This window comes from Synchiropus splendidus, chromosome 12 (assembly GCF_027744825.2).
Source record: "Synchiropus splendidus isolate RoL2022-P1 chromosome 12, RoL_Sspl_1.0, whole genome shotgun sequence".
Lineage (NCBI taxonomy): Eukaryota > Metazoa > Chordata > Actinopteri > Syngnathiformes > Callionymidae > Synchiropus > Synchiropus splendidus.
Genome location: NC_071345.1, coordinates 7,508,692 through 7,526,021, shown reverse-complemented (window position 1 = coordinate 7,526,021; position 17,330 = coordinate 7,508,692). Strand labels below are relative to the sequence as shown.

Sequence of the window (17,330 nt, the reverse complement as noted above, 5' to 3'; positions counted from 1 at the left end):
TATCTTCAAAACAGAGCTCTTGTCCACTGTAGACTGGTTCGCGTCCACAACAGTTGGTTTTCTGGGAGAACTTTGATTCCACAGCGAGTGCCTTCAATGCCTGGCTTGAGGGCCTCGGTGCCCGGACTTTGATGTCAACTGCTCTCCCACAGAGGGGCGACAATACTGCTCATGTTTCTGTGACCACAGGTTCTTATTAGATTCTGACTGATGGCAGAGTTGCTGCTGGGTTTGATTCTGACTCCAGTTGTGGCACATCTGTCCGGCAGAAGCCTTGTTTACCGCCGTCACTGGTGACACGGATCAATACGTTGGGTCGTGTTAGGCGCAAGCTTTCATCGGCATCTCAGAAAGTCACTTCCACCGCTCCAGTAAATGACTGAGCTCCGTCCAAGGCCGCAGACTCCGGGTCCTGAGAGGACCGAGTGTTGCTCCGACTCCACTCTGGCCGTGTAATTAAGTGTAGCGCTGCTTGCCTCTCACTTTTGGCCCATGTGAGTCGAGTTATTAAAGTATGCAGACCACTGGGGCCCCTGCTACAGCTGAGGGGGGGAGGAGGTCGTGTTGCTGCAGAAAGCTTACCTGTGTGTGTGTGTGTGAGCCGCTACACACACACACACACTTAGTGTCAAATCAAGTACTAAGTACACTCTCACACTCGGATCCTTTTTACACCAAGCTGAGAAGTACTGCTGATACTTCTACACGACTGCTACTATAGTACTGTCTCTATTAAGTAATGAGTAAGCAATGGCACTATTGCTACTCTTCAAAACTACTTATGATACTTCTACAACTGCTTTTGCTCCTTACGATAGTACTACCAGTACTACTAGTATTCATGCTGCTATTAGGTCGCGACACGTTGCAGTACTGGGACAAACCCTGCTTTTCCTTTCATCCCTGCAACTACTAATACATGTACAATATCCTTGGCAGTACAACTATTAAATCAGCCACCACTACTACTGCTGCCACTACTACTACTATTTGTACTGCTTGTATTTGTGCGCCGTCTGGTATTTTTAATACTGATGTTTTGGTTGCTACTGTGACTCTGACTGCTAAGTAAGAACAGCCCCATGGTCCCAACTGTGAGTGCCACTGAAGGTTTGGGGTTTGACTCCCACGTCCTCAGTGTGTCTGGCGAGGGTGAGTCCAGACCAGTCCTGCACGTCTCCCCCTCCCAGGGAGACTTAGCCCCGGCTGCCCGGAGCACACGAGAGGTGTCGATGAAAGAACACTAGCGAGCCGGGCCTGAGGGAAGCTGATGCACATGTTGCTGAGACATTCCTGCGGTCGGCCTGATTTTACGTCCCTCCCCTCCTCACCCTCCGACGGACGTCACTGTGAGCGGCTCCACTGAACACTGACGCTCACGTATATATAGAAATATGGATGTTAGCTTCCACCACCGCGTGTCAACACTGATGCTACTTAGCCACTTAAGGTTAGCTTCAACAGCGTCTTTGTTGTAGCTCCTCCTCTGAAGCTCTTCACCAGCAGCTTGAACCCTAGAGTTGTTTCTGCGTCGGACTCAGGAGTCTGGAGCACAACACGTGTTCTAAAGCAGAGAACTGTCACTATCATGTCCAATGTCTGTGGTCAGATAATAATAAAATAGATAAATAAAAAATAGAAAGTCTAACTTGGTTAGCTCAGTCAGTTAGCACGTGATGCTAAAAACACAGAGGTGAACGATGCCCTAAAATAATAGCATTTAGAGAAAACTTTAACCTTTGAACGCTACATGAAGACGCCTCCAGTCTCAAGTTTGAGCCCTTGGTTGCTGTAGCGCCATGCACTGAAGGAAATCAGGATTTTGAAACAACAAAAATAAGTGCGACAGAGCGCAGCCCAATGCCAAGCAGCTCCCTTTCACCTTTATTGCCCCAAGTTAATTTCGGTTTTATAATTCAATTTAACTTTTATCGTAAAGTTGAAGGTGTTTTGGACAGCAGGTGGCAGTAACGGTCCCGAATGCTTGACAAACACACAGAGCGAGAAAGATAGAAAATAAGCCAAGTGGCAGTGATCTCTTCAGTCATCGGCTCTGAAGGCAGACTGAAAAAGTGTTCATGTTTTTGACTTATTTGGCTCACAGACACAGATGAACTGCAGAAAACAGCGTGAGTTTTACGATAAACGTATGATAAAATGAGCGTCCGATGTTCGTCTGTCTGTCGGGTGAATGAAAACTGCTGAGTCATGCTGCTGGGTGAATATTACAGTTGCTCTGTCAGAGGGCACACGACGCCCTCAGTCACTCTCACTCACGGCGAGTGGCGTTCAGGCTCCGACGTGTCTGAACCTCTCCAACCCTGGAGGTGTGTGTCACCTGTAATCCAGCGCCTAGGGTCAAACTAACAACCCACCTGCTGGCACAACAAACATGCAACACTTGTGACGTGGTTCGGAGTTGTGCCATGTTTTCAGGGGGGATCCTCAAATGTTGAGATGGTTGGACTCTCAACTAGTGAGGTCTTAGCAAAGCCAGCGGGCAGATGTGGTGGTCTGTTTTTGTGTAGCACCGTCGCACATCTGGAGTCGACACCTGCAGCAACAAAAGCCCTGTTGTGTGGTGAAGCCTCTTCTTCTGTGGTGGTGATGTGGGAGAAACAGCAGCAGGATCAGTGGCTGAGTCAGACACGACATGCTGCTTTAAGAAGTTACACTTCTGTCTGCACCGACAGCACAGTGTGACCAACATGTCTCACTCCTCCTGTCTGTCTGCCTGTGCCTGTCTCTCCGCTCATCTGTCTCATCCACCCGTCTTGCTGCCTGAGCTACTGTCTTGCATCAGAACTTGATGCTGTCTGTCTGCAGCTCTTGTCTGTGGAGCTGCAGCTGACAGACTGACTCCGACTCTGGTCCAGACCTGCTGCTGCTTCTGCTGCTGCTGCAGTTGTTGTTGACGCCGGTCAGTAGTCCCCCTCCAGACTGGGCCCACCTTCAGCAGCGTCCTGCCCCAGAGGCCACAGCTCAGGTCAGCGCCACCTAATCTGTGTGACGGACCGAGCCGCCGGGTCTGGATCGGATAAATCGCTCTTTTCACCTCAGCCTCTTATCGGAGCGTGAATCTGGAGGACGAGTGGTCGTCTCACCTGCAGCCTCGCTGAGTCACACGGCCGAGCAGTGCCGGGTCAGCTGACTCGGCTCTGGCTGCTCCGCCAGAGACCCGGGGCTGATCATCATGCTCAGCTTCCAGGGTCACTTTAGTCTCAGTCGGCATCAAAGAAGCTCAGCTGCTTATCTCTCCGGTGCAGGAGGCTGTCGGACAGTTAGTGAAACGGCTCCCTCTTGCGGACGAGATGCATCATTGCACTTGACTTGTTTCTTCTGTGCAGGACATCAACGTCTGTATCCTGGAAAATTACCCGGAATGCTCGAACCCGCGAGTCTTCTACATCATCCCGTACTTCTGTGGACAACATCCCCAGTGCAGGTACGCTCCCCGCCCCCCCCTCCAGCTCCCCTCCTGCTCCTAACGCCCCCTCGCTCCTCTGCAGGGAGCCGGGGACGTGGGCCCTGGAACGGGCCAAGCAGAACGTGGTGGAGAACTACCTGCTGGTGGGAATCCTGGAGGAGCTGGAGGACGTGCTGCTGCTGCTGGAGCGGCTCTTGCCTCACTACTTCACCGGCGTGCTGGAGATTTACAAGAGTCCTGGTGGGTGGTTCTCCAGCTTCTGAGCCAGTTCTGGTGACTAAAGCACTGTTGTCCTCAGACTACAAGAAGATGGGCAACATGACGGGCACGGTGCGTAAACACACGCCCACCCTGGAGGCGCTGCAGGTGCTCTACCACCGCATGCGCTACGAGTACGAGTTCTACAACTTCATCCGCGACCAGTTCCACCTGATGAAGAAGAAGATCGGGCTCAAGTCCAGCAGCCGGCCGGCCGCCTACTCCCCCGCCTTCCTGCAGGAGCTGTCCCAGAGGACGCCCGAGCCCCTGGAGGAGGACGAGGAGCTGGAAACCGACCTGGAGGACGCCAACAGCTGGCTGGTCCAACCCTGAGCCTTGGTCCTCTGGAGGCATCGTGAAGGCAGCGTCATGTCTGGACCACGTGGATCTGATCTGGACTCCAGGACTCACGCCGGAGGAGCTTCACTTCAGCTCCGAAGTCCAGTCTTGGACTGATGTCGTCTCCCGGAGAGATGGCAGACTCCACTCCCAGATGGAGGATGGAGCGCCAACCGTCTTTGTGCCAAATGTAAGGAACGTCGCAGGAACGTGGACTGTGCCAAACCAGAGCGAGCCGTGAAACAGCGGGACAAGTGAGGGTGAAGCCGCACGCGCTCTTTATGAATTCAGAGAATTCAGAGTGGCCGCGTCTTCCGTCAGATGCTCATCGTGCTGAATCCAAAGTCGGCAGCGTCCGAGACTGGATGGTCATTTGCCTTTACATTTTTCAATTTGCTCTTTACATTCAGTGGCGCGGTGAGTCTTTCCTCATAAGCTAAACGTCACGACTCTGTGTTTTTTTTGCCAGTTTAATTTATTATTTTGTATTCGTTTGCATTCCAGATCTTTTTCTCAGGAAGGACAGAAACTGTTGCAACTGTTTTGCTTTTGCTTCCAACAGACGAAAGTCTCACGGTCCCAAAATAAACCTTTTCAAACATCGCTGTTTTTTTAAGGATTATTTTTGTTTGGTACAACTGAACTAATGTAAAGTGGTATAAGTTTCATTTTTTTCATGAAACTAATACTCATTAGTTTCATGAAAATTACAATTACGTTAGTTAGTTCAGTAAAGTGATGAAGGTAGTGATGAACCAAAATCAAATGAAATTTAAATAGAACCATTTAAATTAGACTGAAAAGATAATAAAAAAAATACTCAAATGAATATGTTCTCGAGTAAAAATACAGAAAGTACAGCACATGAGTAAAAAAAAGTGCTTGTAAAAATACTCAGTACAGAAAGTAATCGAGTAAAAAAGTACTCAAGTAAAAACACAGAATGTACAGAAAGTATTCAAGTAGAAATACTCAAAGTACAGAAAGTAATCAAGTAAAAACTCCTCAAGCAAAAATACTCAAAGTACAGAAAGTAATCAAGTAAAAAAGTACTTGAGTAAAAATACTCAAGGTACAGCTAGTAATTGAGTAAAAAAAGTACTTCAGTAAAAATACTCGAAGTACAGAAAGTAATGGAGTAAAAAAGGTACTCAAGTAAAAATACTCAAAGTCCAGACAGTAATCAAGTAAAAAGTACTCAAGTAGAAATACTCAAAGTACAGAAAGTAATGGAATAAAAAAGTACTCGAGTCTATCAAGTGTAGTTTAATCAAGTAAACTACATAACACTACTCAACTACATTGAACTACACAAACATAAAATGTTTTTTGATGTTCTCCTCTGAGACAATATCACTCCAATAGAGCAGGTGTTGTTTCACAAACCAATGGAACACGTTCGGTGGCGTGTTTGTTTGCGGAGGTTTGACGTGATATTGGCCTCATGAAAACCTTTCCATATCCCCAGGTACTTACTAAACTTTACTTAGCACAAAACCTGCTTCACCACTGAACACTTTTTCTCCTCAGAACCTGAGGAGGTCCGGGCAGGTCTTGGCAGGTGGCTCAATAGCTGCGGCGCTAACATGACACCACAGTGCCGGACAGAAGGTCCCAAAAACTGGACACAAATTTAAACAATGAAAAATATTTGTAGAAGATTTTTATTAAATTCCTCACAACAAAGTAAAACAAGCATTGTTGCCCTTCACTTTTGCATTTGTTGACTAAACAGGTGAATCGGAACTTTGGTCCAAACCTTCCAGAACGCCAACACCGATGACATCACGGCTCAGAAACAGCTCTGAACAAAGAACTAAGAATGACTCCGCGGATTTAGTTGAGGAAAAAAAAAAAAAAAAAAAAAACGTCCTGAGATTTGTGCTGACGTTGGCAGAACTCCTTGAATAAACACTCATCATGTCATAAAAATAAAACACTGGAATAGAAGAGCCAAACCAAAGCAGCGTTCAAGACGAAGGTTTAAAACATAAACATGAACGTTCAATGATGGAGGGATGAAAATCCCAGCGACTCCAGCGTTCAGCTCATGTCCAAGACCTTTGTTTGGCTTTTGAGGTCGTCGTCATGTCATGGTCACGTGTGTGTCGGCTCCACATGTTTGTGATGTTCAAGAGACGAAAAACCTGTTGTGCACAGCTTTCCAGGGTGTCCCTCCACTGTTTAACAATGCGATCAGATGAACAAAAATAAACCTAGTAGAGGAACGTCACCGACTCAACAGTGACACCTGCTGTTCACCTGAAATCAGAGGAACTGACGCCTATCAACACTCACAGATATATTAATGTTTTGGGGGTTTTTTGGCTCTAAAATGAAAATGATATTTTTTTTAGGGTTTGGTGACCTAGACATGTGGGAGGGTTCACGTGTTTCATTCAGGTTTGTAAGTGGGTGAATGTGCTGCAGCGCCTCCAAGTGGAGCAAGATAGAGAAGGTTTTTCTGAGGTTTTGCTTGTGCTACTAAGAGTTCTCCTTCATCCAGACGCACAAGTGGCAGCGCTGCTTCATGACCAGCAGAGGTGCTCACCCTCTTTAGCATCAAGAGCTAACAATGTAGCGTGACCTGGAAGCTCGCAGCAGCTAACACTGATGACATTTCCTGTGGTCCAGCGGCTCCCGAAACCCTGAGACACAAAGAAGTGGAGAACTGAGGAGCGTCACTGACACTGGCTAATAAAAGTTTTGAGCTTGTTCAACGTGTTCTGACGATTACAAAATGAGAGTCAACACAGCGGCGTCAGCGCCAGGAGCTTCAGGCTTCGCTCGCCGCGCGCTTCATCTCCAGCGCGTCTCCTTCGGCGCCCTTGGCGCTCAGGCCGGACTTCTTGACCGGAGCCCGTCCCAGAGCTTCGGCTTCCTCCATGGTGGTGGTCAGAGGTTGCCCCAGGGTTTCGGGCAGCAGCAGAGTCAGCACGCCAATGATGAACGCCAGGATCCCCACGATGAGCTGCGGTGACAAACACTGTAGCTGTGACTACTGGACCTTTGTTATAGCAACACTGCCCTTCCACGGCCTGCACAGCTGCTCATTGGCGAGAACAGGGTTTAAAACCTCATAAACCCTCCTCCCAAACCAGCGAGGATATCTCCAAAACCGGAGCAGATACTGCAAAAATAAGTGCACCGCAAGAATCCTGAGGGTTTCTTCCACGCCCGACCTGATTTTCTTATTTCTACTGAGAATGGTTTGCACCATTGTTTGAGTTTTCTGAATTTGCATGGCAGTCAATGAGGCCAAGTTGTGCGTTTGGCTGCACTTTGGTGAGTCTCAGACAAATTAAGAATGTCTCACAGGTTTTCTGAGCAGATCATCCCAGAGAGGACGAGTGGCTCTACAGAACTGGAGAAAATCACCTGTCTGTGATGCAGCGTTTTCTCACAGCGAGGGAAGAAATACCAAAACTTGACTTACATTTTCTCCTCCTCTCCACTTTAAGGGGATTAAACACACTCTTTATCTGACTTTTCTCATGTTATTTGAGTCAGATTTAGTGAAAACTATCGGAGTTGGTACAGATTTTTGATGACCAGTCTACAGAGGAGGATTGTGGCGACGTTTTAAGCTGTCAATGGTGTTTCTAGAGTGAGCAGAAAGCCGTTGAAACAGTGGCTAAAAGTTAAAGGTCTTTTTTTCCTACTCCCAGTTATTTCAGTGGGGAAAACTTTGGGACAAATCCTGGACTATCGTTGAGAATTACGGGTCATAAGATGGAGAAATGTAATAGCCAGCCTAGTTTACGATGAAGAAAATGGCCGAACAGAATCAGAACACCTCCTGAAAGGAAACCACTTCTGTGCGCAGTACACTCCTCTACCCCGTGGGTGGCAGCAGTGAGTCAGAAAGCTGTGGTGGAACTGAAAAACCGTATGGCCGCCGAAGCATACCTGAGGAAGATAGGTCCAGACATCCGCCAGGTAAACACAGAAGGGTGCCACCACGCTGCCCACGCGGCACATCATGCTGCCACTGCCCACTGCCAGAGACCTGTAAGAGTCAGAGAGGGAAACGGTCAGCACCTCCGACAGTAGCTAGAAGACGCAGTCGGGGTCAGAAGGTCACCTGATGACAGTGGGGTACAGCTCACAGGAGTACAGGTAAATGAGCCCGAAAGCAATGGCGATGGCGAACTTCCCCGTCATACTGAGGACAATGGCCAGAGGTTCAATGTCCTGCAGGAGATAAATATACTGAACTCTCAAGATTTTTTAAAAACCAAAGTATGTGAACACTACCAGTTATCAAATCACTTCAATCTGCTACTTTATCTACAGGGATAAATCATTATAAAAGTGTCCAAAAAGATCAATGTCTCTGCTCTGGCAGGACAGAGCTCATGGGGAAGTTTCTCTCTGAGAAAGACCAGCAGCGTAATAACAGGAAGAGAAAGAGCCCGCCGGAGGAAAAGGCACTTAGGAAACAGATCGACGCTAAAACACACGATATGATAAGATGAATTATCCAAACAGAATCCAGACACGGAACTTCAAAATCTCCCTTTAAACTCACCCCTTCCCACCTTCTGTTCGATGAGGTCGGTGGTGGTGTCATACATCTAACATTATTGATGCTAAACATGTACTTTTTTTTTTGTGCTGCGTAGAAGACCCGACTGACTTTGGCTCAGATGATCTGGCAGCTGATTCTAGGAGATACATACACCAGGGACCACGATGATGAGCATGCAGGCCACGCCGGCCAGCAGCAGCGCCGGAGCACACGTCTTCTTCCTGCCAATTCGGTCCATTGCATAACAGCCCACCAAATAAGAAGGAAGTTCCACGGCACCTGCAACAGCCAACGTGGAGACACTGACACCACGACATTCAATCTAGTGCACGTAAATAACCGCCTCCTGAATGGGCTCACTGGCCGTGCAAGAGCTTCCTGACAGCCTGAGTGTGGATTTCTTCTGACTACAGAGAGTCAGAGACCTCAGTAGTTTAGTAGAATAAAGCAAAATGTGGTGCCATTTATCAGCCGGGGGAAGTTTGGAAGCGTGGGGTGACTCACCTGCCAAGAAGAGGTTCACGTACTGGTTCCCTCCGAGGTTGACTGAGCCCAGAGAGAAGACGTAGTATCCTAAACTGCCGATGAACCAGATGGACCAGACGGTGAGGGTCCTCCAGGCCATTCTCCAGGTTCTGAACAGATCCAGGATGGACTGTTTCTTCTCCACGTTCTCATTCTGCTGGCCCGTCTCCTGCTCCAGCAGAGGAACCCCGTTCTGCTCTGCAGTTTCCAGAAGGTCCTCAGCTCTCAGCCGGCACTCCAGACCATTGACCCGGGCGATGGTGTCCAGCAGAGCCTGAGCGTCCTGGAACCGTCCCTTGGCTATCAGGTAGAAGGGCGTCTCTGGGAATTTCCAGCAGAAGAGCAGGAAGGGCGAGGTGCATAAGGAGAGGATGATCTGGTAGATCCACCACACCCTCACCAGGTAGCCCATCAGCGCCACCACCATCACGCCGACTGCAAACGCAGCATGGACGTGCATGGAGGTCCAGGTGCGCACCCGGATACCGGTGAACTCTGTGACATAGACGAAGACCACGACCAGGTAACCACTGGACACCTGGAAGAAGAAGAGCTCAATGAAGATGTGCTAGAACACCACAACATCTTCATTCATAAACACATCTGCAGCATAATACGATAAAAGGAGACGATGAGGAGAACGGCACGTGGTCTCCTTTAAGGGGAGGAGGAAGAGGTGTCATTGACACGGTGATAACAACAGCAGAAGACCCCCCCTTCACTCAGAGTTAGGGGTGGCACCCATGCTGCAGAAGCCCAGGGGAGAACCCAGGAATGAACCCCACGCTTGGGTCGCCCCCTGTTTTTTTGCGTGAAAGAGGCATAAATACAACTGTTAACTTGTGTTTGAAGGTGTCAGCAGTAACATCAGCCACGTGGTGTTCAAAGTTCCTTGGCAACTATACTTCCAAAAAGGAGGCTCCCAGCTAACAGCCTGCTGACAACTCAGACGTCTTTATGGACCATAGAGAAGGGCACAGAGCAGGAGAAAACATGGACCAGCTGTGAACCATATTTCATTCCTGCCCACAAGAGGGTGAAGTGCAACTGCAGAAACCTGAATCCCTGCAGCAGCCTGTCTTTGACAGGAAGTTGAAGACATTACATCTGCGCAGCAGAAGTCGGGAGATCTCAAAGTTTGGATCCAGCGTGACACACAACAGCTGTAACTCGAGGGAAGTTTGAGGGGGATGGGAGAGGACGGACAGAAGGGGAACAGTGAGGCGACTGTCCGGGCCCCAACAGAACACCTTTCTGTCTCGCTGCACTTTTTACTCTCAAGCCCACTTAAGGATTTGAAATCACTGCCCATGGAAGCTTAATCTGTTGCCTGTTTTGTCCTCTGGCTCTCACTCTTTTCAACAGCAGGACGTTCCACACTTGTGTGAAGAAGCGATTGTTCGTTGTCGACTAATCTATTCATTATTTTGTCGATGACCTTTGGACCCATTTTGAATTTCTGTTGAACCTAAAGTTGATTAAATCATCTCACTGTGATACTCAGACACCATACGTTATTAAACCAGTATAATAAAATATTGACACATAATCCAGGAACATGTTTTAACCCTGTGAAGCATCGACCATGAAACAGTTGACAGAGAGCTCCAGTTCTTTAAAACTGAGGTCTTTATTCTTAAGACGCGTTATCTCGTGATATTTTCTCACTGCTTCTCAATAACAACCAGTTCTCGATGCCAACCCAACAGCAACACCACGTAGCGACACACAGATTTTGACGTCAACGAAATTGTCGACTCATCGTAGCAGCTCAAGTCAAGAGAAATACCAACCATGGCGAGCAGGAAACGAAGCACCATGAAGACGTAATAGTTCCCAGAAAGGGCCACACACACCCCGACCACGAACTGACACAGGCTGGTGAACATCAGGATCCGCACACGTCCAACCCTGCAAGACACAGTTCCACACAATCATTGAAAATACAACAAATGTACAGCTGAAATCAAAGACAATTACTGATATGTTTTATGAATGGATGCACGACGGACCGTCTCAAATCTATTCCTGCTACACCAGTAGCCACTGTCAACCCAAGTCCACAACCACACACCAAGCTCTATTAACTTCTGCTACAAATGGTGTCAGAATTGGGATGGCAGGTGAGATATCGGAACCATGGGTGTTTACTGATACAACATGGGACGGTTCTAAGGTGGTGGGACTCCAAGGGAGGAGGGAGGAAATTTGGCATTGAGGTCTGACTTTCACACTTCCTCCCGTTTCCTTAATAATGTGTAATAAACAATACAGATGAGTTGACAATCCCTGGCAGCCTCACGAAGGTGAAGGAAGACACCATGGGTCGTCTCACTACACAGCAACCCCTCTACGTCTCCTGTTGACACCACTTTACCATGGTTACCAGAGACACGGCAGTTGAATGGAAGTCCCGCGATGAAGAAGAGCCATGTAATAAACACTCCACTGTGGTAATTAACCACTCAACAGCGCAATCTTGAAGCCACAGGAACCAGATTTTGGACTGGGCACCCAGGCTGAGACTTCATTAAACAGGCAACAAGAGGCCCACACAATACATGGCTTGGCATTTCACGCTGCTTTTCCGCCACACTGAGACTTCATTCAGTCGTTCACAATTCACTCAGTCTCAGCAGCCATATTTCCAAGAGGTTCCCCTCCGTCTCAGATGTCACGTTCCTGGTTCTGAGTGGGATTTGTTGAAAGTGTTAAGCCCACTCCATCATACTTGTCATCTCAAAATACACCCGGATGACATTTCAACATGGCCGCTGTCGGGCAAATTGGCCAGTCGGGTTTTTGGATATTCCAAAGTTTCCAGTTGCTATCAGGCCGAGGACCTAGTTTCCGATGTCGGAGGCAAACGCAACGCAGCGTGAATTTGTTGACTTTGTCAAACACGCTCTCAGCCAATGGCTGAATGTTTGTACACCCCAACAGCAAAGTTAATCATTACACCCAGCAGATAACAGCCAAGCATGAGCACATTTTTTTTCAGTTTTAGGAAAAGAGCTGGAATGGAAAAACTAAATGGCAAGATTCAACAACTCGTATCAGTTCAGTGAGAAAAAACGGTCTTGACTGTAGCCATTAGCAGAACAACACTGTTTAGCTTAACAAACAACAATACATTTCAATGTTTTTTTTCCTTTCTGCAAAATGTACCAATACTTGGGGACCACTTTCTTTGGCTGCATTGGAACTAACCACGCATCTGTCAGCACCATCTAAGCTGAAGATTCAGCTGGAGGGAATTCTTCTGCCAGGTCCCGGTTCCTCTCCACTAACCCTGAACCACTCCTTTCATTGTCACTCTCTATGTCCCAAGAAGCTCATGGGATCACGTTCCCACTCTGTCACACTTGGACATCCATTGTACTCAGTATCGCGACTACACTCTCCAGTAAGTAGCCAAAACCTACCGGTCAGCGATGTCTCCAAACACCAGAGCTCCGATCAGAACCCCGAACATGAAGGTGGGCTGACACAGTTTGGCCAACCATTCCTTCTCGCAGACCAAATCCCAGTCGGTCACGATGCTCTGCTGCACTTCACTGTGGTCGTACAGAAAGCTCCCGGCGCAGACTTCCACCGTTTTGTTGCCGCTGAAGAGGTAAGTGAAGTCCTGCGGGTTGAGACGAAGGGCGCGCTGACATCGACTCAGCTCCCACTGTTGACCCTCCGTCGTCCGCACCACCATGGGACCGGACCCGGTCTTGAAGAAGGGCAGGACCTCATCCACGGTCAGACCCGTCAGGTTTCCGAACAAGACGTCGGTGATGTTGCCGGGTATGTTGCACACAAAGTTAGGAGTCTCCACCAGAAAGACCGACGCCAGGTAGTGGATCCCACAGGAGATGGACTGGAACACGGCGGCGAAGTACAGACATGCCTGGAATCTGGAAAGCATATTCACTATTACACTTTTGAGAACATTCATGCCACGATGCTTGCTCAAGGACACTGTGGCACACAGATGTGTGAGGCAAAACAATTGAAAAACTAAACGTTTAAGAGGCAAATGTGAATCAACATCAAAATTAGAAGCACTTTAATACTGTGATTTATGTTGCTATACTTAAAACCTCATCTAATTTATCATGCTTGAGTCAAAATTGTAATGTTTTTGAAGTCATATTTTATGCATTAATCTGAGAAGAAAAGAGATGAATATACTTTGTTAATGGATTTAGTTTATAACTCAAATTCTGTGCATAAAACCATGCAAATAAACACGTTAAAAGCGCGCGTGTGCGTGGCTTAGAGAAACATTTTTTTCATCCACACAACATTCCAACATCAACTCTGCATATCAGTCAAACCTCCGTTCTGAATCCGTTTCAGTACATGACTATGTTACAACTTAACATGGAACGATACGCAGCTCGAAAGAGGCAGCAAAAGGGAAAATCTTGAACTTGAAACAGCAGAAATGTTCTGCACTCTGTTGCGAGCGGGTTGAACGGCCGAGCATGAGTGAATGAAATATTACTCTTTACCGTTTAAAATGTCCAAGCTCGTCGAAAATTCTTTCCACCGTCATTTTCCAGCCGCGAGAAGCTCACTGGGTTCGGGTCAGCGCGTTCTGGACCCGAATCCCCTCGGGAGCGCGCGCGCAGCCTAGGGGGCGCACGCGCACGCGCGCCAACCCAGATGTGCTCACGCGCCTCACTCCCCGCCTCTGTTTGGTCGGGATTAACACCAGTTTATTCGGCGCAAAACTCAACGCACTGAGGACCGCGATCGAATCATGTCGCGCGCCTCACCGGTGACGAGTGAATGTCGGCGGACAATTTCATCACTCAACGCTGTTTCCGCGTGACATTTCATCAGTGGCTCAAGTGAGTTTGACATCATCACTTGAGGGTTTAACGGGCAGATAAATTAGCTGCCGCAGTAAACATGTCCGCTAACAGCTGCCAAGTTTATAATAACTACCAGGTCAAAGCTGAGCCACAAACCATCCTGCGACACCCGACAGTATTGAAGAGGAGTTCACAAGGACTTTAAAATGTCACCCTGGATCATGTTTTTTTGTTTTTTAACAAGATTTTTATTGACACACAACAGCAAAAATATACATCTCAATGATCAAGACCTTCTTTTCTCTATTTTCCCCCAACAGTATTCCAACAAAGAAATAATGTCAATAACATCGCAATAAAAAATAAATACATAGCTAAAGAAAGAAAAGGGAAAAAACAAGAAAACAAAAAAAAAGCAGTCAAAAAAATCACCTCTACTGGGTGACAACCCTCATCTTGTATAGAAGACATTGTGAAACATAGCAACAATATCATATGAGGGCACATTACAGTCTGGTTGCAGCGTTGCTGATAAAGAAAAAGAAGTTTTTCCCATTTCAAATGTTGAATAACATCTCGTAACCACCATTTATAACTGGGAGGACAAGAATTTTTCCAGTTTAACAGCATGAGTCTACGGGCCAGCATCAGAGTAAACACTGCCATTCTGTATTTAATACCCTGAAGTGGTGTCAAACAAATACAGCAATACAGTGAAATAAATAAAATAGAGCTGTCTTCAAAAATGCAAAACAAACAGCAATACAGTGAAATAAATAAAATAAAGCTGTTTTCAAAAATGTAATACAAATACAGTGATTCAGTTAAATAAATTAAATTCTGATATAAAATAAGGCTGTCTCAAATAGACACTTCAGCTCTATAACACGCCTCTAAATGAGGCAAAATGAAGAACCGTTGATACTCATAGTTAATTACGTAAAAAATGTTAACGCGTTAAATTGCGGTGTAATTAATGAATCGAATGAACGCGTTAAAATGACAGCACTAGTTTGAACAGCAGCGCAGTATTTTAATTCACTGCAACTTTCCAGGGAAGTTTAAGGCCTGAGATAGATTTCAAATGTACTCCGTCACAGCTGAATGTATATTCACCATGGACTGTCGGTGGCAACGAAAGCCAAAAAGCTGGGTCAGGGATTAATGATTGATCAGGCGCCTTCTATGGACCTGAAGTGACTCGAGGTGACAGTTAGTTTGAAACATCCAACGCCACATCAGCTGCAGTTCTGCAGGTGCCACAAGTCTGAAGCACTTCACACCATGAAGGAGCGTAAGGAGATTTTCTTGGCAGAAGCCCTGAGTTAGCGAGGCTAACGTTAGCTCAAGCTAGCGCATAAACATCTTCTGCGCTGCTGCTAAAGACGCGAAAGCCACCAGGTGTGATCCATTTTGGATGTGTTTGGAAAGATACTAGAGCCTGAATTGGCACTTTAGAAAACTTCCCTCCGAACTTCAGTTCAAGCGTTGTGACTTGTACCGTTGCTGTTTGTGGTTTATTTATTTATTAGCTACTTCTATTACTATTGTTTAGTTTTGTTCTTTTTATTTTATTTTTCTATTATTATTATTATTGTTGTTGTTATTATCATTATGTTCACAATTGCACGTTGAGCCAAAGCACTTCCCTAGTTGGTGGGATCCTCACTGACCTTGGCAATGAAGCAGATTCTCATTCTGGAGATGAATAATTTGAGGTGCCATCACAGTGCGAGGAGACAAGTCAAGATCTGACTGCTTAGATGACATCACGCATGTGGCAGATTCCTCAGCGCTCACCTGCACCCAGGACGACTGAGGCGCCGGGCGACCTGAAATACTGGGCCGAGGCATTTGACTATGGAAGACACAGATCACATGACAGCGTTGGTGCAGTAATGACATGACAAAATTGGACTTTTATTTTCATCTAGCGCTGGTAATCCTGGGTGAAGTGAAGCACATGAGCCCAGACACTGGGCAGACTGGGGTGAAGCAGAACGTCCAAGGCTCACAGTCGAGGCTCAGAGTTCAGGCAGGGGAAGGTGAAGGGGGAAGCTGGACAGTCTGGCATCTGAGGCTGGGGCAGCAGGAGCTGCAGGTGGGGATGGAAAGTAGAGTAGAGTAGAATGGAAAAAAAGGCAAATGAATGTGTTCATCATCTGTGACTGGACTGAAATGTTAAAATGATCTCACAACTGCCAGAGCCCATCACCGACCAGGCCCAAGCAGCCAGCCTCAGCTGGGCCCTCCTCACTGGTTATCAGAGAGACGCTGATAAAGCTGTGGACAAACACACTGATACCCAGTATTTTCCCCCTCACCAGCGTCTCATGACTAAATTCTTGGTGCTGGACCGAAGGAGAGTGAACTTTGTCACAGTGTGTTGTATTTTGGAGTGCGCTTGAGCACAAACACCACATGGAACAACACAACAACAGTCACACTGCTCAGTCTCAGCGACTCATAACTCTTATGGTCCCAGCATATGACTGTCATGTTTCTATTCTGCCTCCACTCTCGCTTCATGCCAAACTCTGTTATGCACTGAACTATAAAAAACAGGTGAGTTATGTCACAGCAGTAGGTCTCTGAGCACAATCAATATCTTTCATCGTCACCATCGACCTCCAAGCAGCGCAAACAAGAATGCCGTCGATCAGCAGGGTTCATGGCGGGCCTCCCCCTGACCTCTGCCTGACCTTGGTGCCGGTGCCTTCACCGGGTGAGCGTGAGGTGATGGATCAAGTTAACAAGTGTGTGCACAACACAGAGGAGACTTGGGCGCCTAATACTTTAGAATCATATTAGCAAACATTAAATGAAAGTTGAATTTTATATTGAATTATATTGTAGTGTCCTTTCAGAGTATTCTGAGTTTTATTCAGTGCACAGTTTCATTTATGTGTCATCTAAATTTGTTTTTTTTATTTGGTGTAGAAGCGCTGTGGTGTGCTACTTCAGATCAGAATTATTATTATTATTAATATAGTGATTCCAATAAACTTGCGATAGAAAACGTGTTTAGTCTGCAGCTGCTTGCACTGACCACGAGGAGGAGGTAGAGAACAGAATATGCCTCCATCGCATCATTGGATTAGATAAGAAACATGCTTTTTTTCAGGAAAATAAATAGTAATATAATAATAATATAATATATATAATTAACGGGTCACAGTATTTGGCCTGAAATTATGAATTAAATAAACATATTTTTCCGACAAATTTTGTATTTAATTACTCTAATCTGTCACCAATATTTATAGTATGGATCACTCAAGAAAATCTAGAACTTGAACAGTGAATGGAAAATCAACTCATTGAAACATTAAAATTACATTTCAAGTGTAAATTAAATAACATTAACCACACACATTTCAATATATCAATTGACTGAACAAATAAAAAGCTGAATTTTAGCACCACTATATGACAAAGAAAC

At 46.5% G+C, this 17,330-nt stretch overlaps 2 protein-coding genes across 3 annotated transcripts in view; one reads left to right on the top strand and one right to left on the bottom strand.

Moving 5' to 3' along the window:
• The window catches only part of usta (uronyl 2-sulfotransferase a), a 50,845-nt gene extending 46,224 nt beyond the window's left edge, over nt 1-4,621 (top strand). For both annotated transcript variants that reach the window (XM_053881143.1, XM_053881142.1), the window contains 3 exons: nt 3,348-3,445; nt 3,510-3,667; nt 3,726-4,621. In XM_053881143.1, coding sequence (XP_053737118.1) covers nt 3,348-3,445; nt 3,510-3,667; nt 3,726-4,018 — 549 coding nt within the window. In that variant the 3' untranslated portion in view covers nt 4,019-4,621. The remainder of the gene's footprint in view (nt 1-3,347; nt 3,446-3,509; nt 3,668-3,725) is intronic.
• Nucleotides 4,622-5,698: 1,077 nt separating this feature from the next.
• slc22a16 (solute carrier family 22 member 16) lies at nt 5,699-13,689 on the bottom strand. Its single transcript, XM_053881172.1, has 8 exons — nt 13,583-13,689; nt 12,506-12,982; nt 10,874-10,991; nt 9,060-9,618; nt 8,707-8,834; nt 8,109-8,218; nt 7,934-8,033; nt 5,699-6,995 (listed from the first exon to the last, which is right to left on the bottom strand). Exons 1-8 carry the CDS (start codon nt 13,624-13,626, stop codon nt 6,801-6,803), a joined length of 1,731 nt encoding a protein of 576 aa, XP_053737147.1. The 5' UTR covers nt 13,627-13,689; the 3' UTR covers nt 5,699-6,800.
• Nucleotides 13,690-17,330: the final 3,641 nt, after the last annotated feature.

Excerpts from the sequence above, each read along its gene's own strand:
- slc22a16 (XM_053881172.1), bottom strand. The coding sequence starts at position 13,626 with ATGACGGTGGAAAGAATTTTCGACGAGCTTGGACATTTTAAACG. Across the intron at positions 12,983-13,582 it reads GAGCTTGGACATTTTAAACG|ATTCCAGGCATGTCTGTACT; the intron begins GTAAAGAGTAAT and ends TATGCTTTCCAG. Across the intron at positions 8,219-8,706 it reads TCATCATCGTGGTCCCTGGT|GACATTGAACCTCTGGCCAT; the intron begins GTATGTATCTCC and ends TATCTCCTGCAG.